We start from the raw sequence: 21,730 nt of genomic DNA, 5'->3' as shown, positions 1-21,730 counted from the left end.
GGGAAGTGCAGCTTTCCCACAACTCATTCAACAGGCAAGCTGGCTTTATTATCTGTCAAATGTGTAAATGGGTAACCCGGGTCTTGTTACATTCCATTAATAGGAAATTCTTTAAATTATTAACATAATAAATAACATTCACTCAGCTGTGCAAGTCAGTGCAAAACTACTTGCACCACTACCAGAGCAGATAGCTCAAAGCACATAGTTCAGGTTAAAAGCAAGATGCCAGGACTGAATGGCATGATTGAGGCACTTGCAGTTTAAAACGCTCATATTTATCATGCTCCTTTACCACCCAAAGCTGTGAACAAGGAAACAGGATATTATCCCCTATCCTATAGCTTTAAAGGAGCATTCATGTAGAAAAATTCCTTGCTTCAGACTTCAAAAGAACTCAGTCACTAAGTAAAATAAAGTTACTTTGCTCTTCTTCTGAGTACTCAGGCATCCATTGCCATTAATGCTGACTAATGCAACACAGCAGAACATGAACTAGGAAAGCTTTTAGAGTAGAGCTCCACAGAACACCTTCAGAAGGGTTTGCCTGTTCTCCCTTACACACTCAGAGTTTCAGTAACTCGGAGTTTAAGGTGCCTGCAGAACAGAGTTGGCAAAAGCCCTTAGGGCTCAAGGTCACAGCATTGTTTCCCAACAAGATGCATGTGGAGAAAGCCTCTCACTGCACAGCTGGATCATAGCATGAAGTCACACTGGCATTTCTTACACACTAACCCACATAAATGTGCAGTGCTTGGTGTACTGAAAGAGTAGGGACTGCTGGAACCACAGCATGAAGAGAACTGGTGGAGACCTACGGTTAGATTCAGTGGCTTGGTACCTTAAAAATGGACCGTGATTTAAGCTAGACCATGATCCATACATCAAACCCAGGGTTGGAGAGTTAAGGGTTTCAAAAGTGCACTTAGCATACAGTAGTCTCTTTCACACAGCAAGAAAGGCAGCTGCTTTATATCCAGAATGTGAGAAGGTTTGACAGAGAAGGTTCAAGAACCTCTCCTGCAGAACAGTCAGTAGTCCCAGCTGATATCATCTTTCTGTAGGGAAGTCTGTATGGTCTGCATGTCTCTCAGCAACTGAAGGTTCTTCCGACTCTTCTCTCCAGGTTTCACTTTGATGGGACCAGCATTCTTGCCTTTCGTGGTTACTGTAGTTGTTACTTTAACCTCACTAACAGGGAACCTGTCTTTCCCTTGTTTAGCAGAAGTCTTTCTGGACTTGCATTCTCTCTTAAGTCTCTCAAGCTGAAAGAGAATCCCAAAGAAAAACAATAAGCAGTGACCTTGTTTCAGTTTATGTTGAGCAATTCTTCCAGACTGCTGCAATATCCCACTGCTTATCTCACCCAGCTCAGCAGATGGATGCTTCCAGTCACCCTGAGTCATAAGCACTTTATTTTCCTTACACAGCATTCTGTGTTCAGCTGCGTCTCTGAACTCTAGGTTTTCTCTTTAAAAACAAGTTCATTATGGAGGAACATCTTCATTATGGATAACAGAAAAAGTTATAAACAAAAAGTTGGCTTCTCACTGCTGCCATCCAGTGATTTTAACAAAACAAACAGAAAACAAGCTTTTTTACATACATACAAGTGATTTCAATAGCTAGGTACTATTAGAGATGTAGCTTTAAAAGAATATCCTAGCTCTGCTGAGGTGGAGAGCTGGTATCCACCCAGCACCAGAGATCACAGCTTGCAACACTCAGTACTCAGCAAACAAAGACTGAACTGGCTGAAGCCTGAACAGGGAACTGGACAGTTTAAGGTACAGATATATTCATGCTCTCACACTGCGAAGTGGTGGCTCCTTGGGCTCCTCTCCTTAAGTAGTGGTACTCCCTCCTCCTAGGTTACAGCATGCAGCAACTTTCCTAAATCCCAACTCCTAGACCTTTTACCAGTAGTGAGTGAGGAGCCTCAGTCTTTGCAGACTCATTACTGTCAGGAACTACTGCACATCTGTTTCTGTGCAACAGTTCCTCTGAAGATCCTGAGATCAAAGGCAAGTAATGCTTCTAACTGAAAACACTTCACATATCCATTCTGGATGTCAGCAGCAGTGCTCCCAGTACATATTTTGTGTGTAAGTTACATCAGGTGAGTGTGAATCTTGGTTCATATGAGCTTAACCAGATTAAACACATGAGGTTAAGCTCTTTGGAAGAAATTCACTAAAGTGAATGAAAATTAGGGAAAAAGGAATCAACAGGTTTTATGGCTCTGAATGAACAGGCCATGCTATTCAAAACATCTTGAAAGGAGCTTTGAGCAACATGGTCTAGTGGAAGGTGTCCCTGCCCATGGCAGGGGGCTGGAACTGGATGAGCTTTAAGGTCCCTTCCAACCCGAACCATCCAATGATTCTATGAAACAGTACTTCAGGTTTTATAAAGTGCAAATCAAGACATAAATTGGTCATTTACTCCAAGCAAAGAAGAACAGTTAAAACATTCCAGGGATGAGGGGAGTATAAAATGCAATAAAGGAACAGATGGGAAAGCTCTGCCCAGGACAGGATAAAGAGAGGGCACAAGGGTGACACAGTAAGACAGAAAGATTACTTCTGCAGAAATACTGGGATGCAAAGATGGAAATACACAGACTAACTTTGGGATATCAAAGCCAGAGCTAGGCATTACTGCTCTACAGGAGCTATTTTGCTTTATTCAACTGCTGCTAGATTAGGATACAACATACAAAAACCCCTCAAGACAGCAGCTCTGCAGAAGCACAAACACAGTGAAGAGCAACTCACCTGCAACCTGTGCCTCCGGACTTTGCTGATTTGGTCTGCCTTTGCTTCCATCTTTCCCACCAGTGCTTCAAGTTCCCTCTCCAGTTCTTCCCTCATTGCAGTGGTTGGGGCTTCCTGGACAAGCTTTGACAGCTGCTGGTGATCACTAGTATGGCATTCACACAGAACAAAGCTTGTATCAGACCCCCTTGGCTTCCAGTGCTTGTATCCCCAGTTCAGAAATAACACTTTAAGGACATTACAGCATCAGCAGCCAGCCACATTCAATGTGCCATGGCCAACCAGTGACAACAGTTGTCCTGGTCAGCAGCATTATTACAGTAGCACATCCTGGTGGCAGGCTTCTGCAACAGGAAGTCTCAGCAACATAAGTAGCTTCAAGCTTCAAATCACACATTCAAAATGACCAAATAACTGCCTGAGGACATGATCTCAGCACTCAGTTACTATTCTGTGTAGCTGTATCCACTGCAGTTATGCAGTAGACTAACAGTTTGTGTTCTGTTAACTAGGACAAGACAAACCACAAATATTGCATCAAGGGCACACACACTTCTCCCCTGCCACTTATGAATTCAGTACTGCTACATACAAACACAAGTACGGAGTTCAGACCTCTCTTTAAGTACAAGGAGAAACGACAGCTTCCACAGCCAGTAGAACAAAGGGATGATATGCCATAAACTTCCTAAAACTAACACCTTTCTCAGGCAAAACATTCAAACTTTAAAGCAAAAGGCAAAACACAAAGCATCTACATTCACCATCTGTAATTGAGAATATGCCCAACTCACAAACTCATCTGTCCGAATTCATCTTGTAAAGTCAGCAACACTTCTGAGAGCTCTTCGTGGGATGAAGAGGAGTCCTTTGGCAGAGATGACTTTCTGCTTTTGCTAGCAGGATGACCAGTACCGATGGGTTTTGCTAGTGGAGCATCATTTACCACCCGACTGTTACACAAAGCTTTCGTGTGCTGTTTCATCAGGTGTAGGACATGCTGCACATTGGCACCAACTGAATGACTGGGACTGGTAGACTGGAAGGAAAAGTAAAAGAGACTCTTTTATACAGCACTGTCAACAACCTACTTGATAAAACAGAGAACATCTAAAAACTGACTTTTTATGCAGCCAATAATGCATTTTTTGTTTGACTGAATATGCACTAACAAGAACAGCTTGACAAGCAGCAGAGAGAACCCATTTTTGGAAGTGCCAGTTCAGCAAGTTTTGGATATTCAACAAGCCTTTTGAAGACAAACTAAAAAGTCACAGAACATTACGCGATTTGGCCACTGGGTGTCAGGAGTGCTCCAAACCAAAGCCACTGAAGGAGCTGCAGCTCCTGAGCATTCCGCTTCGGGATTAGAGCCACTCACCTTCCCAGCTACAAAGGGCACATCACCCAGACGCAGTCTGTAATGGGGCTGTGCAGTGAGGTGGCTTGCAAGAGAGCACTTCTGCAAAGAAAGGAGAAATGTTTTACAGATGACACCACAGCAAACTCAATTTCCCTTTGTTTTGTAACAAAAAAGGCAACCTACATCCTGATTGCCTGCACACCCCCTTATGTAACTCCTCGGTAATTGCCCTTCTATCCCCCCATGTTACCTTCTCTGGCTCCTTTGTTTTCTTCATGGGCTTTCTTGCTTTTGGAGAAAGTAATGGTGATGCTGCTTGAATCAGGCGCCTGTTGGTTTCCAGGCCTGTCTGAAGCTTAAGTGAGGGAGTAAGGGGAGTTACTGGAATGACATTACCAGATAATCAGAGACAGAATAAGCTGAGAATTGCAAAACAATATTATCTAAAACATAGGCTCTCTGAAAGGGAGGGCTGCAAGTTTCTAGGATGCTTCTGCAGTTCAAGGTCAACTAAAACAGAGAGCTTCCTCTGGTACTAGGATTAGTGATGAGCAGTGCTAAGTTAGAGAGTTCATCTTACTGCATTACTCCCATGCAGGCAAGTGCCAAAACATCAGCTTTGCTTTACACTTGACAAAGTATTAGGAAACTGAAGCCACCCAATCCTGCTCAGTTACTCCTGTGGCATATAGTTAATAGACTTACTGCTTCTATTAAATTTGACAGCTAAAAAAAAAAAACCAACCCAAAACCAGAGAACAAAGAACCTTGCCCCCCCCAAAAAAAAACCACCACCAAACCACCCAAACCATCTATTAGAAGTCAAGGCCAGGATTCTCACTGTCAGCAGTGAGCTCTATATATTTCACTTGCTGTTTCTTCCAAGGGGAAGCTATGGCATGGCTTTAGAAATCATCCCCTACCTTACCTTCCAGTACCCTAAAGGGGATCTACTAGAAATCTGGAGAGGGACTTTTACAGGGTCTGTAGGGACAGGACAAGGGGGGAATGGATTTACATTGAAAGAGGGGAGACTGAGATCAGATCTTAGAAGCTCTTCCCTGTGAGGGTGGTGAGGTGCTGGCACAGGGTGCCCAGAGAAGCTGTGGCTGCCCCATCCCTGGCAGTGTTCAAGGCCAGGTTGGATGAGGCTTGGAGCAATCTGGTCTAGTGGAAGGTGTCCCTGCCCACGACAAGGGGTTGGAACTGGATGAGCTCTAACGTCCTTTCGAACCCAAACCATTCTGTGGTTCTAAGAATTTCAGACACCCTTCCCAGCCCCCTAAAACTCATGGCAAATATTAATGCTAGACCCTAACATCATTACTACATATTCTTCAGCATTCAATGAATATGCAATGAACAGAACTCTTCAAGGTTAGGAAAAGACCATCATCCTTATGGGCTCATAACCAATAGCAGATTGCTTCTTTTTCACCTCCTTCTACAATATTTCTAGTTACAACTAGAAACAAGGAGTACACTTGTTGACCTTGATCTACTTAAAGCAGAGATACTCATACATCCTCATCTATGAATTATTCTGCATTTCTACTCCTCTTCCTACTAGCTTCTTCCAACTGAAGAACTGCAGCTTTAGTGCAGGGGTGCTGTTAGAAAAAGGTTTCCAAAAGGCTCAAAGGACTTCAGAACATCCAGCACCTCAGACAGGAAGGAAAACACAAACAGGTAAACCCCAAACCAAGAAAGCTAACACAAGGCTTTCAAAACTCTGTCTATTGGAGGCTCTTTCAGCAAGTTAGTTGCAAAGCTGCTGGAAAGGAAGAGCTAATTACAGCACACACCAGTACAAGAGACTTCCTGCTGCTTACCTCAGCTGCTTTTTCCTGAACAAGCTTCCTCGCGTGTTCTTCCTCCTGAAGCTTCTGTTCCAGCTCTTTCATTTTTTTCTGGTCAAAGGTGAACAGAAATAATAGCATTACTAATGAAACAATTCCTTTCCCCCCTGAAGCCTACACTACCAACAGCCTGAGAAAAGCATCCGAGTTCAACTTAATGACTTGAAGCTAAGTGAAGCCTTCAGCATCAGAATGCTGGCTGACGTTTCGTCTATATAGGTATAGCGGTCAAGTGCTTGGGCTTAAACCTCATTGATTTTTCTATTTTTACTTCCACAACTGGTATCTGAACACAAGTTGCAGCCTACAAGGGAAAGTAATACCCACACTTTCTCTTCAGTTGTAAAGGAAAACCTAGAAAATAGGTTGCATTGTGTACATTATACTGGAAGATTTCATACTACAAAAGGGCTAACAAAGGTCTATTGGGTATCATTATAAGCTGAGGGAAAGCTTTATTTAGACCAGTAATGGTATTTTTGCTGATATCTGTAAGTTACGCTCTTAGAAGACAGGAATTTTGGAACATCTAGCCATCTTCTAATAAAGAAGAAGGAAACTTTCTATGATGCCCCTGAGATATCTGTAAGTAAAACTGAAGTGATTCCATCTTTTTACAGTAAAAAGATGTAAGAACTCTTTTGAAGGCCTCTTTCAAAGAGCTACGGGAAAGGCACACACTTCTTTGTAAACCCTCCAGCAAGATGAAAACCTTGTTTAAACAGGATACACTTAAGCTCCCAATGTGAAAGTTATCAAGCAGCCTTCTGATTTCATACAACGGCATGAATAAACGATCCAAAGCTCCAGGACATGAAACAACTTCCCTCCTCCTCCCCCAAACACTGATCATTCACAGAGCCACTAATCAAAGTCAAGGCAGAGGAGCACACAACTCAAAGCAACAGCTGTATTTGTACACTTGTTTGTTAATAAACTCACTACACCAGGCTTGGTAAATATTTCAAATTCTGCTTTACCTAAGCAGTAACTTCAAGATCCATGTAACCTCTGTTACATAGAGGTGTCAAAAGGCAAAACCCTGGATAAAACATTGAGGACAGAGGCACTATATAAAGTAACCAGCTTTTTCTGTTGAACAGAAGGAAGGCTTTTGACTTCCCAATACCCCCTCCCCCCCAATTCAGACATTTTCCATGTAACTCAAAATCATCTTGTCCTTTACACTACACAGGACAATGGTTGATTTTGATGTGGTCAGTCTGATGAAGATCTTTAACTTGTTAGGCATGACAGGATTTGTAAGATGGTAATACCAACTCAAATCTGGTTTAACTGAAGACTGACAGAGAGAACTTTTTACAAGGGCCTGCAGGGATAGGACAAGGGGTAATGGCTTTAAACTGACAGAGGGAAGATTTAAATTAGGTATTAGGAGGAAGTTCTCTCCTGTGAGGGTGGTAAGGCCCTGGCACAGGGTGCCCAGAGAAGTTGTGGATGTCCCATCCCTGGCAGTGTTCAAGGCCAGGCTGGACGGGGCTTGGAGCAACCTGCTCTAGGGGAAAGTGTCCCAGCCCATGACAGGGGTTAGAACTGGATGAGCTTTTAAGGTCCCTTCCAAGATAAACCATTCTGTGATTCTATGAAGATGGCACAATGTAGGTAGTATACAGCTACAGCATGATGTGAGGGCTCATCACTTCTGCTGTTCACAGAATAGTGAGGGGTTTGGGCATTAAGATCTATTACTACCAACTACAGTTCTTCAAGAAGTGTCATCTACACATACATTCAAATTCTGGCTATCTGACCACATATGAGAGCAAAGCCCAGACTGTGATTTTAGGGAACAACCTTGTTCCCTTATTCCAACTTCAGACATAGACGTGTTCAGATCTTCTCATTCAGCTATCCAGAGGCTGCACTGCAGAACTACAGCTGCAATATACACTAGAAACTGCTTTTGAGGCAAGTGCTCCAATTGATACTTCACATGCTTCCTTTTCACAGGCAAACTGCTTGAAGGTAATACTTACAGGGCCAGGGAGTGGCTCTGCAGAGACTCTCCATACGACCCACATGCAACCTGTGCTCTGGCAAAGTGTCTGAAATCAGAGGCAGTTAAATCCTTGCTTGCTTATGTACAGCCACCTCACCACTTCCCATCCATTTCAGCACACCTTGTATAGAAATAGCCTCTCTTATCTATTTCTTCCTTCAAATTCAACTTGGAAATGTTCCTGTGTTCTTGCCACCATTACAGCAGAGATCAAAGAGGCAACAGATGCAACTGTTTTGAATAGAGTACAGTCACTCTTTTGGGATCACAACATAACACTAAGCACATGGATGCTCATGTAGGAATATAGCCTGCAAGCACAAAACTGTCAATCAGAGAGTGCTCAAGACAGCACAATGATCAAAGAAAATGACTTTTAGTCACAGCTAAATCCATATCTCAGTTCCTAGAATTGCTTCAAAATTGCATGAATTTAATATCAAATTCCACTAAAACATTTAACTGTAACAGTCACTAATTTCTAAAGTTATAAGAGAATCAAAGACATCTAGTTTGATCCAGAAAAAAATTGTTAGGCTGAAATGACTTTCACCAGCCAGGCACAAGACGACAAACCATCCAGCCCCACCAAACCCCAGCTGCTACCAGTGCAAACACTTGGCAAAAGTCCTTCAGAAAGGAATTCTGGTTTCTGAACCAGTTATTTCAACAATGACCCTGGAGGAACCCACTGCTACTTCCAGTGAACAAAACCCTAGAGACACTCATTTCTGGAAGAGTTTAGCTCAACTAAACAATGTAGACACTTGTACTCCACAACTGCAGCTCACCACAATGGGGTGTCAAGATCTTAAACAGCTTGTTACAGCTGCCTTGGGTCATGGACTTGGAAGAAATAGTTGTAGCACCTAAATGTTCTGCAGCAAACCAACTAGCTAAAGATTCACTGTCAAACATCTGGAAAAACACCATCTACTTCAGCATTTGACTCGTGTGCAGGGCAGCAAGCCTACAGTTTTGATACACCACTATCTAAACATGTACTATCTGCTCCTTTTGGGAGGCAGGGAAGAAACTGGTAGGTAGAAGCCTCTCCCTGGTTAAGCCCTCTGTAGTTCCCAGGCAGTGAGTCTTGCAGTCTCTCTATGGCAGCAGAAAGAGGTGTTTGGGCCAGGCTTCGGAAGCCAACACCACAGATGGTACACAGAAAGTTGTATTGGGTTTGCCTGGCAAGGTGGTGGAGGTGGGAAGGCCATAGGAGCAGCTTCTGTGAGAAGCTGCCAGTAGCTTTCCCATGTCCTGTAGAGCCAATGCAGATGACTCCAAGACTCCAAGACTCATCTGCTGCTGGCCAATGCTGAGCCCACCAGTGATGGTGGCAGCACCTCTAGGATAGCATAGTTAAGAATCACACAGAATCACAGAATCCCGAGGGTTGGAAGGGACCTCAAAAGATCATCTAGTCCAACCACCCTGCAAGAGCAGGGTAACCTCGAGTACATCACACAGGAACTTGTCCAGGCAGGCCTTGAATATCTCCAACGTAGGAGACTCTACAACCTCCCTGGGAAACCTGTTCCAGTGCTCTGTCACTCTTACAGTAAAGAAGTTCTTCCTGATGTTAACGTGGAACCTCCTACGCTCCAGTTTACACCCATTGCCCCTTGTCCTATCACTGGATATCACTGAAAAAAGCCTAGCTCCATCATCCTGACACCCACCCTTTACATATTTGTAAACACTGATAAGGTCACCCCTCGGTCTCCTCCAAGCTAAAGAGACCCAGCTCCCTCAGCCTCTCCTCATAAGGGGGGTGTTCCACTCCTTTCATCATCTTTGTGGCTCTGTGCTGGACTCTTTCAAGCAATTCCCTGTCCTTCTTGAACTGAGGGGTCCAGAACTGGACGCAATATTCCAGATGCAGCCTCACCAAGGCAGAGTAGAGGGGGAGGAGAACCTCTCTTGCCCTACTAACGACGCCCTTTCTAATGCACCCTAGGATGCCATTTGCCTTCTTGGCCACAAGGGCACATTGCTGGCTCATGGTCATCCTCCTATCCACCAGGACCCCCAGGTCCCTTTCTCCTTCACTCCTTTCCAGCAGGTCAACCCCCAACCTGTACTGGTACATGGGGTTGTTCTTCCCCAGATGCAAGACTCTACACTTGCTCTTGTTGAATTTCATCAAGTTTCTCCCTGCCCAACTCTCCAGCCTGCCCAGGTCTCGCTGAATGGCAGCACAGCCTTCTGGTGTGTCAGCCACTCCTCCCAGTTTAGTGTCATCAACGAACTTGCTGAGGGTACACTCAGTTCCCTCATCCAGGTCATTGATGAAAATATCAAACAGCACTGGTCCCAGCACTGACCCCTGAGGGACTCCACTAGTCACAGACCTCCAGCTAGATTCTGCCCCATTGACTACAACTCTCTGCTTTCTTCCTTTCAACCAGTTCTTGATCCACCTCACTACCTGATCGTCAAGCCCACACTTCCTTAGCTTATCTATGAGAATGCTGTGGGAGACAGTATCAAATGCCTTACTGAAATCAAGAAAAACCACATCTACCGCTCTAACCATCATCCCTCCACCTAGTCACTTCCTCATAGAAGGCTATAAGGTTGGTCAAACATAACTTCCCCTTCATAAAACCATGTTGGCTGAAGGGGAAAAAGTTCCTGTGCAAGAGCTTCAGTAGCCAGCGAGAGGAATGAGAATATGAGAGCAACAGGCCTACAGAGGAGGTCAGTGCAGAAGAAGGGAAATAGGTGCTTCAGGCACCAGAGCAGAGATTCCTCTGCAGTCCATGGTACAGAACACAGTGAGCCAGGCTGTGCCTCTGCAGCACATGGAGATCCATGGTGGAGCAGATCTCCACCTGCAGCCCAGGGAAAAACCCCATGCTGGAGCCTGGGAAGAGTGTGAAGAGTCTTCCCCTGAGGAAGAAGGAGCAGCAGAGACAATGTGTGATTAACTGATCACATCCCCCATTCCCCATCCCCCTGTGCTGCTGGGGGGAAAGAGGCAGAGAAGATTTGGTGCGAAGTTGAGCACAGAAAGAAGGTATTCTAAGATTTGGTTTTATTTCTCATTATCCTACTCTGATTTGATTGGCAATAAATTAAATTAATTTCCCTAAATTGAATCTGTTTTGTCATGTCAGCAATTGCTGAGTGATCTCTCCCTGTTCTTATCTCAATCCACAAGCCTGTCATATTTTCTCTCCCCTGCCCAGCTGAGGGCAGTGACATAGCAGTTTGGTGGGCACCTGATGTCCAGTCAGGGTCAACCCACTACAGAACAGTACAACCAAACACGGTCATGCTGAACTTGTAAAAGCTACTGATTCACAGGGAATCCTGAGAAGGCAGACTGGTTCAAACCCACTGCCAGCCAGTGCTAGAGGCCTGGAAATGCCCAGCTCTGGAATTCTGGGTACAAACCAACTAGTAATAATGAAATAACTCGTAATAACTGTGTTTAAGAAGAAGGGCAAGTGGCTAAAACACGAACACACCAAACCCCACAAGTCAATTCCAATCTGGGTCAGAGCAGACTATAACCACTAGCATTCACCAGCATACCACACAACTCAGAAGTGCAGTTGAAATGCCTACAGTCCTACATGCCTAGACACCAACTAACCACAAAAGAGGAACACCAACAGATACCTTCAAGACTTAAGAAAAACCCAACTCTTGTAGGGTGCAGTGATCTAAAGCCTACCTGACAATGCAGGCTTTCCTTAATAACTTCAAGTTTTCACAACAATTCAGCTTTAGAGATGTTTAGTTGCCATCTTTCTGTACAGCACAAGGGTTTGCTCAGCTCCATCACTGACATATAGCTATAAAGGGCTGGCTACAACAAACAAGCTAAATCTGAGGTAGTATCCAATACAAATGACAGACCTCTGCTATGGACTGCATTGTAGTAAGCCTGCTGTACTCTTTTTCCAGCATATCCAGCTTTTCCAGTTTAGACTGAACATGTGATTGATCAAGAAGCCGACCTCTCTCCAACGAACCCTTGAAGGGAGAAAAGGAAAACAATTATAAGCACAGTAAACCAAAACCATCTGCAGTAAGCCTTGTGTCTGCAGCACAAAGGAAGCCCATAAACAGTCCATAGGAACTGCTGCTTCCTCTGTGCAGTTTCAATGGTGCTATGATCAGGGAGCAAACAGCATCACTGGTCCACCCATGTTGGAACCTGACACTCAACCAGATTCAGATGAGAGAACTCTACAGAGCCTTTCCTCCCTCTGAACCCAATGTGATAACCACCCCCTCATTGTTCAGCCATAGAGATAGCTTATGTTTTTTCCCCTTCAGTAAATATTTAATACTAAAATAGGACAGCTATACAGGCCAATGAACAGATGACCCATGCTCCTATACAACAAAATTCAAGCTAATTTTAGGTATAGGCCAACTCCCACAGTCACAGATGGTGGGAAATAGAAATTTTGCTATTATTTCTATAGAATCAAGATTTCAAACCCAGTTTAACAAAAGCAGTATAAGAAAACCCCCATAGGGCTGATGAACGTAAACACAAAAGGGACCTTTTTTTCCCAGTGGCACACATGTTTAACACTGACAGATGAGGATGACCTACTGTAGTAAGCCCATCATGCAGAAGCAAACAGCTCTTCCTAGTATCAGAGCTGAATTCTGCCTTAGAGACAGGTGCATGGAACACACCAGGGTCCTAATAAGACTGGAAAATTTAAAGCAGGGAGATTATCCACATCTAAGTATATAAAGGCCAGCTGAAAGAGACATGCACACTGATACTAAAAATCACAGTAACATGGAAAAAATCATGACATTACTTCATGAGTTTTATGACTTAACCTTGAGCTACCTTGAAAACACACCTGCTTCTCCAAGAGATGTGACTTCTCACTTTCTGCATGCTGGATCATCTTCCTCATGTAGTCTAGCTGTTTCTCTAGAAGGCTGCACCGAGACTCAGCAGCTGCCAGCTGAGAAGCCAGTTCTGAAGATAACAGAAGGCAGAAAAGTGAATCATGCACTGCCTGTTCCTGGGATCTTTCTTTTCTTCCCTATTTTCAGAACAATTCCAAAACAAACTAAAGCACAACCTAAAGAAACTTACAGATGAAGCCTAATGAACTGCTGTATGCATGCAAATCCCTAAAACAAAGTGTGCTTATTTCTTCGTAACTCCATGTGTCACTGCCAAATAAAAGATGCTGAACAAAGTAAGTTAAAGCAGTTTTTATGCATCAACAAACATCAAGTTTTATCCACATCTATGTAAAGTTTGCAAACCACCTTGATTTTTCTTTGTCACTTCAGTCCTGTCGTGCTCTTTGTGTTGCATCTGCTCACTCAGGACTTTTTTGTAGTCTGCTGTCTCCCTGCTGAGGTGTTTCACATTCTCCTCCGCCTGAAGCCGTTCCAACTCCAGCCGATGGATTTTTTCCTGGAGATTCTTCAGGGCAGAAAATATTGCTGTAATTGAACAAGTACCTTTTGTTAGAGGCCATTAAATCACTTCTTCAAGGGAACACTTGGAACCCTTTCATAAAAGCATGTTATGTAAGAAAGTCAGAACGTTCCTTACTAACATCCAAGGCTCCTTCCAGGAATTGCTTCCCTTTAAACCAGAACTGATCTTAAAACTAGTCTCAAACTAATAGATGCCTTTGGTGCTCACCTTCATCTGTCACATTTGGGACTTGCCCATTTCCCAGAACAAGGCATGTAAATATTCTGTAGACTCAGTGTAGCTTCTGACTTTAACAAAAGGAAATGAAAGGTCGCAACTAAATAGCTAAAAAAGTAGCAGTTTTCTAAATTCTCATTCCTCTACAACACAAACTAGCACAACAAATACACAATGATCCCATGCCAAGCACAGGACAGACTAAAGCTATCAGAAAAGGCAATAAAAATGTTTATTCTCAAGTGGCAGCTCTTTTTTGACTGTTTCTGCACTTGTGTTCCCCTCCTCAACACATGCATCTCCTTTGTGTTGAACAACTTCTCTTCTTTCTGTTCCATTCTCTGCTTTATCAATTACCCAACAAAACCTTTATGTATTCATCACCACAAAAAGAAAAGCAGTTGTAATAAAGCTGCCATCACCCTACAATTAGACCATCTGCTGGTAATCTGATGTATTACGTCTCTTAGCTGTATTGTTTAACTCTGCAAAGGAACCATAACCATCAGCCCTTTCCCCTACACAGTTCTGGCAAAGTGAAATACAGGAACATCTGTAAGGACAGCTCATATAGCAGACTAATCTGCAAGGTCACATTAGCTCACTCCTTTGTGCTTAAACACACTTGTGAAATTATATCACCTTTATTACAGAACACATGAGTACAAGAAAAGTTGGGAGTGTGGGTTTGTTTGAGCATCAGATTGAAAAAATAAAGGAAAAATAATTATGAGTTTTCCAGAGTAAAAACTCATCAAACCTTGAAATGGAGAATAGTGTCTTAGAGTATCAAATCAATAGACTACCTGCTTTAAGGTACTTGCTAAGTAATAAATGGGTGACAGCAGTCAGGTAAGGAGAAAGAGAGGTAACCTGGCCCTGTCGGCAAAAATCAGTCACCAGCTTTACCCTATTCTTTACCTATACTACTGTTATCAGGATTCAGCTGAAATAAGCATAGCTGAAACAATGAAAAGCATTGTTACTATTACACCTAAACTGAAATCTCCTTGTGTTTACAATAATGACTAACAAAATACAGCAAAGAAGCAATTCAAGCAATGGATAAAAGTAAAACCCAAGAGCATGCTAAGTAACATTCAGTCATCTTTATTAGAGTATTAAAACCAAGTAATGCATGCTGACACACACACACCATGAAGAACCAAAATAAGCAGAAATCAGTATACTGAATTTCAGGATTTTTCAATATGATTTTTTAGTAGTGGGCACCTAATAGCAGCCTTCCAATATGTGAAAGGAGCCTATAAGGATGCTGGAGAGGGACTCTTCATCAGGGCCTGTAGCGACAGGACGAGGGGTAACAGGTTCAAACTTAAAGAGGGGAAGTTTAGATTGGATATAAAGAAGAAATTCTTTACTGTGAGGGTGGTGAGGCACTGGAATGGGTTGCTCAAGGAAGTTGTGAATGCTTCATCCCTGGTGGTTTTCAAGGCCAGGCTGGACAGAGCCTTGGGTGACATGGTTTAGTGTGAGGCTTCCCTGTCCATGGCAGGGTGGTGGAACTTTCCAACCCAACCCATTCTGTGATTCTTTCTCACATTTTTCCTTATAAGGGAAAAAAATATCAAGTTGCTCACACCCTTCAGCCTCCATGCAACTCCAGACCCAAAAGCACTATTTTTGCAATGAACCTGAGCCAAACAGCTCACACTAAAGGACTGGTCCTGATCTATCCTACCAAATTCCCATGCCGCCCCTTCTCCTTATCCCAGGCAGCTTTGGAGGATGCCTCACTGCATGACAAGCCAGTTCACTCAAACTGCAGAAAACTAACCTAGAATGGTTTTGTTCATGTCAGGTCAGGCAAGACGAAGAGATGAATACCACGAGCAGAGTGGGAAAGAAGGGAAAAGGAGAAGCCTAGAAACAAGAAAACAAGAAAAAGGAAGAGCAAGGGGGAATAAAATCACTTTATTTTTGGTGCTATGAGACATCAGTTCTATACTGAATTCCTTTCTGTATCTCTTAAGTCTTCATTGACATCATAAATATTTTGCTATGCCCTTTGTCCATCACAGCTTCCCCATTTCAATAGGGCCAAGCCTCTTCCTTTGCTCCAAACCATTACGGGGACTAATGTTTCCTTATTTGAAACTCAGCTGTGATCTTGGGAGAGGGAAGATGGAAGGAGAGGAGGGCTGAAGAAGGGACAAAGAAACACATCAGGACAGTTTCACAAACCACTTGGCCAACTTTACAGCTCTCTGCTGAAGAGGAACACTTTTCTCCAGCTCCATGACCTTTTCCATTGGGTATTCTTCAAATAAGAAGTGTAAAGGACCTACAGAACAGGTGACCTGCACACCAATGGGAAGTGACAAAAGGATGAAAGACAGCAACCTTTGTAGGTATGGGCACACAGTATTTCACCACCTCATTTGGAAACAGCTAAGAAAACAACTTTGCTGAACTATTACCTCTGCTGTTGCTTTCAGGATATGGAATTACTGGTTTCTGTGGGGAGTGCAGCAGATCTGAATTAATAAATGGCTTGTGCTTTGGGTATTCTATAAATGAAGTTGCAGAGAGCCCATCTGTGGCTGACACAGAGTTACGGGTTTCATGAAGATCATCCTGTAAAAGAAAACAAAGCTGTTACTCAGCACATTTGTTTCTCTGTCACAACAACGAAAGAGTAGAATCCGATTAGATGATGTGCAGAAGTATTGCTGCAGGGGACTAATACCTCAAAAGCTGCATTTCCATCCATACAGCCTCAGGCTGTGTCATTTTTACATCCAAATCCCCTCCACTAAAAATAGTATCAGAAAGAAAATGTATTTTCCTTCCTATTTTCTGATTTCCACTTCTTTCTACTTACTTACACTGTCTCTTCCTTATTGTGAGAAGGTAATACACAGTCAGTTGGAAAATAGCTCCCTCCTTAACTACAGGTTACACTTACTGCACACAAGACGCTGTACTAAGGTGGCGAAAGCTGATAAAGCACACCCAGGGCCACACATTTCTACATCAACCCATCCAGCTTAATAGCTCACTGGCTGTAGCTGGGGCAGAGGACATGCTCTCTCCTCACCTCACCCTCCCAGCTGTATAGTTCCAACCCCTCTTTTCCACTGCCTTCAATTCACCTTTCCTATCCTTCCATGCATAGACTGAGGCTCACCAACAGACACATCTGGATGACTTTATGCTATACCTGATTAGTGGTAACAGCATAAGAAAAGCAGCAGCAGACCACAGCCAGGAAGGTACCTCTGTCTCTGAGCAGCAACGTGCCATTAGATCAGCTTCAGGCTGTGCTCAAAAACACACCCATAAAGACCACACATTACCCAGTCTCTACACTGAACACCCAAATATTTACCATCTTTTGGATGTTTCTAACAAGGCTCTTTTAAACAAAAGGACCAGAGCACTTCCCGTACTGTCTTTATGGTTGAATCCAAACCTGGCTACCGGGCCAAAGCTTTCTGATTTGTGTATACCAATTGAATAAAATATAAATGCTTATTTTTATCATGCAAGTAATTTCTCAAGAGTAATTTCTCCAATGTACCCACCACTAAACATCTTAATAACAGGATTTGAAGGTAACCTAAGAGAGAAGAGCTGGAGGCAGATGCAATGCTCCTACAGCCTTCCATAATACCTTTACTTCACTATGTCAACTGAACACTTGCTGATCTTGGTGGGGTTTCCTTAAGCTTTTGCAAATACAAACTGTTGGGAGCATATTGTGACCTAAGTTAAAATACATAAATATTTATGTAAATATCTCATAAGAAATTAAACAACAGCCCCAAATGCATTATGAAGAAGAAAATTAATATGGGGGAAGAATTAAGAAAATTTTTAAGTTATTTAAAGCCTACACAAAGCTGATTTCCTATTATAAATTAAGTGATTCATTGTAGGCAAGAAATCTAGGACATTGAATACTCTGAATGGGTCAATCACTGTTTCTAAGCACAGTTCTATAAATGCTTTTGGTTTGTGTCTATAACATTTTCCTACACAACATAATTTTGCCTTTCTTGGAATAACTGCATTTGCAAAAGAACTTTTGCTACCACAGAAAGCCAATTAAAACACTGATCCCTAATTAAGAACATATTAATAACAATATTTTGACCAGGTTGTTGAACACACTGGTTTACACTCAGCAGCTGCATTGCTTGAATTAAGAGTATGTGGATTTAAAACCAAAAAGAAGCCTGTGATGTGTTAACATGAAGACCTAAACCTCACACCTGCAAAAATAACATCAGTGTTACAAGGATGCTAGAGACAAACTCTTCATCAGGGACTGTAGCAACAAGACAAGGTTTAAACTTCAAAAAGAAGTTCAGGTTGGATATAAGGAAGAAGTTCTTTACTGTGAGGGTGCTGAGGCACTAGAACAGGCTGCTCAAATAAGGGGTAAACTGGTCTATCCCTGGCAGTGTTCAAGGCCAGGTTGGACAAAGTCTTGGGTGACACGGTCTAGTGTGAGATGTCCCTGCCCATGGCAGGGGGGTTAGAACTGGATGATTTTAAGGTCTTTTCCAACCCTAACCATTCTAGGATTCACTGGAGAATTGATGAACAGAGAATAAAAGACCAAATAACAAAGTAAAAATGAACTGAGTAAAACACAGTCCTTTAGGCGAGAGGCAATAGAGTAACAGAAGCAACATAAGCCTCAGCAATCCAAACGCTAGTGACTATTGATTCAAATATCAATATACTATCTGCCATTGATTCACACCAAAGGTATCCCATGAAACAGAGACAAGGGGAATCAGTTTGAAATGCAAGCAGGGCTGCCAGAATCACAGCTTTCCTCAGTATCTTTATGTTTCACTTGTAAAATCCTGTCTGTCAATTAAAAATAACTACACAGGAAATCCAAATGACAGGAGTTGTTTGTTTTTACATGAGCATCAAGTTCCACAAAGCAAAACAAACACAGGCTTTCCACTGGTTGCATGACTTCTAAATTTCACCTGGATGCAGTGAACAGGCACTAATTTGAATCGTGTAATAGCTGTTAGAGATATCTGCTTGATATAAATACTGCAAATATTATGCTGGAATATTGTCTGTTTCATAGGCAATCATTCCTCACTTCAGTCTAAATAACTACTTGCTACAAGGTACATTTCCCATTTAAGTAAAGGAGAGATTTATATTCTGTTTCACAAACAGTGACTTCTAAATAACCCCAGTGAAAAATCTAAGGAAGTTTACATAACAGCATCAAGCAATCTCCCAGCACAGATGCCTGACTCAAACATCACACCAATTCCTCACTCTTCTCCTCGATTTCTCTCCCATCATAAAGAATTGTTTTAATCTGTTTCTGCTCTTGGAAATTCTCACAGGGAGCATCATGCTGTGATGCTCAGGAATATCCTGAAACGTAGCAAAACCAAACACCACTATATGAAAACCAGAGAGTTCTCTACATTTGCTCTGAAACAGCTAGGCCATATTTGCTAACTAATAGCTCTTCCTGGGTACTCCTTATAGTCTTTCCTTCCTTAAGCCACACTAAAGCCTCAGAATAGCAACCAATGGAGCTCAGCAGTCCCACAGGAGTTAAGTGCACCAGTGCGAGGTGAACAGTAGTGAGCTGAACACATTTAATCCTTACAGGTCTGAAGACATGACCTTCCAAAAGTCATTGCTGCTACCATTGTGTATTCCCTGCATACTCAAGCATGCAGAAGGAGCACAGAGCAGCCATAGCTTAACACACCAGCAGCACATGGTGGCCTCAGGGAGATCCCAAAGACTAAATCAAACACAGTGGAGAGGGAAAAAACAAAACCTCTTATCACTGAAGTAAGAATCAGCAGCTTGGGGCAGAGGGACACTTTTCAAACCAAACAACTCCCACAGGTGGTAAAAAATGACCCACCTGGACAGTTACCTTCTCTGATGCAGTAAAGAAATACAGCAAGGCATGGAAAAGCTATTCAGAAGACTTGATGCTTCAGTAAGGAGAAGGAAAATTATCAATCTGTTTTTCTAGCTATCATTTACAATGATCCATGGAGAGTAAAAGTCACAATTATTTATTAACAAACTGTAGAACCAATGAGGCAGAAAAGTGCAGGAAGCTTCTTGAGCAGTAAGTGCAGCAAGAAAGCACAAGGGTCAAGTTGACACCTGTGGCACTGGGGAAAAGGACTAAACTAGAGTGGGTGCCACTGCATGTTCTTATATGGGAGCTCAGAAAAGAAACAGAACACCAACAGGGAAAAAAAATGCTTGGTAATGCCCTAAGTGACAGTAGTGCCCATACTTGGTTAAAAGAAATCAAAGAAGGGGCAGAAACAGGGCAAAATTATGTAGGGACTGGTCAAAACACCTCAGAATAGCCAGGTATTCAGTTCTATTAGCATAAATATCAAAGTACTTAGTTATTAAAACGTTCAAATAGCCATTTTGGAGGCACAACTCCAGCAGCCTGCCCTCGTGGCACAGTACTGTGCTACTGCAGGGAGAATGGGGAAGAAAGAACAACCCCTATCACCCAGAGGCCAACTTCAGCACTGCCTGTGCCTCCCTGATACAGGCTGAGTCAGGAGTGGTCTAAATATAAGTAATAACCCTAGTTAAAAGCAAACATTTAACAGTAAACTTAGTCATTACACCTAATGGGAAAAATGCTGGCAAGATACAGTATTTTTTGTCAAGTTTCTTCTACAGCACATCAGATGTATTGAAGAAAACTATTTTCAAAGTTCAGAAAGTGTAAAGTTTGCTTTTTTCCCCTTTTCCCCATCACTTACAAAAAGTCTTCAGCAGGGCAATTTTGCTTTGTTTTGGTGTCTGTCCCCCCGTCCCCCCCCTTAAATGTTTTATTTACTAATTAAATTAAACAGCCTATATTCATCATCTTAAGACCAAACCTAGCTTTGTGACATACTTCTCTATGCATGCACAGAAAAAATACCTGTTAGGAAGCATACAAAAGTCCTCAGATTAATCTGTCCCTGCTTGATTGTACAGGTGCAAATATGAGACCATGCTGCAAAGGAGACAGTTTTCCACAGGGAAATCACCAAGTTGGGTGCTTGCTATGCAAGACCTTACGAGACCATCATGCTGCATGCTGGTCACCATCTCTAGTCCTCCGAATGATAGTGATGACCCAACTATTCCTGAAACAAACCACACCAAACCCTGGCAAGCCTCTGGCTCTTCATAACACCAGCACAGCCATGGGTCCTGCTCCTTCTCCATGCTCAGCACCTTGAGAGAAACGTGAATGAGGGAACTGGCCCCCATATTACCTCCAAAGCTGCCAGGTGCCCACACCGCCCCTATGGACACAGGTACACATCAGTTACACCTCAGTTGAACGTAAAGTATTTAATCTCACACATGGAAACAAACCAGAGGCTACATCCCTACCAGCAATCCAGAAGGAAGCAAAGGCTGCTGTCCTAGCCCGACTGACCTGCAATGACACAAACAACTGCTGGAGCCTCACCTGGCTACGGAACAGCCGTTTTCAGCATCATGACCCCAAATAACTTCCGAAAATCAACCGAATTGCAACGTTTTATTCCCGTTCGCTTACGAATATACTCTCCAGACACTAGCAGGGGGCTATGCGAGGAAGAGTCTAACTAACAGAGAAACTTTACCCTTTTGGGTCGCTTCTACAAAATACACGTACATATACGATGACTTTATATATATATATTATGCATACACACCCCCACCTCTCCTTTAAAGGAGACAGCAGCTCCCATCACACTCCAGGACGGCCAGGCCACGGCCCCACACCGCCCCTGCCCCTCGGCCGCGCTACCCGCCCTTCCCCTCACCGCAAGCCCTAGAAAACCCCGGCAGCCCCCGGCCCCTTGCGGGATCTCCCCTCGCCACCGCCGCGCCTCACCGTGCGCTGCTGAGGGGCCGCCGCCATGTTGGCTACAGAACTGAGCCGGTGCCTGGCCCTTTAATGCGCGGCACAGTGCGGCGGCGACACCTCCCGCGCTAATCCGGTCCCATGTGACTGACAGCCCGGCCAGCCAATGGCGAAGGAGCAGGTGACGGCGTGTATAGGCTCAA

General features: G+C 43.2%; 1 protein-coding gene across 1 annotated transcript; it reads right to left on the bottom strand.

The window, feature by feature from the left end:
• Positions 1-26: 26 nt before the first annotated feature.
• On the bottom strand, positions 27-21,656 carry CEP57 (centrosomal protein 57). The gene is made up of 11 exons (XM_034072421.1): positions 21,558-21,656; positions 16,117-16,273; positions 13,282-13,461; positions 12,861-12,982; positions 11,890-12,006; positions 5,973-6,050; positions 4,391-4,495; positions 4,159-4,239; positions 3,572-3,816; positions 2,778-2,922; positions 27-1,265 (listed from the first exon to the last, which is right to left on the bottom strand). Exons 1-11 carry the CDS (start codon positions 21,582-21,584, stop codon positions 1,032-1,034), a joined length of 1,491 nt encoding a protein of 496 aa, XP_033928312.1. The 5' UTR covers positions 21,585-21,656; the 3' UTR covers positions 27-1,031.
• Between the last annotated feature and the right edge of the window lie 74 nt (positions 21,657-21,730).

This window comes from Melopsittacus undulatus, chromosome 2 (genome assembly GCF_012275295.1).
Source record: "Melopsittacus undulatus isolate bMelUnd1 chromosome 2, bMelUnd1.mat.Z, whole genome shotgun sequence".
In the NCBI taxonomy this organism is placed as follows: Eukaryota; Metazoa; Chordata; class Aves; order Psittaciformes; family Psittaculidae; genus Melopsittacus; species Melopsittacus undulatus.
Note: the sequence above shows the minus strand (reverse complement) of the source record. Positions and strands in the feature narration are given on the sequence as shown.

Bases quoted from the DNA above. Each gene is read 5' to 3' on its own strand.
- CEP57 (XM_034072421.1), bottom strand. From the start codon at position 21,584: ATGGCGGCGGCCCCTCAGCAGCGCACG. The intron at 16,274-21,557 runs GTGAGGCGCGGC...TTTCTTTTACAG, and splicing joins CGGCCCCTCAGCAGCGCACG to GATGATCTTCATGAAACCCG. The intron at 12,983-13,281 runs GTGGTTTGCAAA...TGTTATCTTCAG, and splicing joins AGTGACAAAGAAAAATCAAG to AACTGGCTTCTCAGCTGGCA.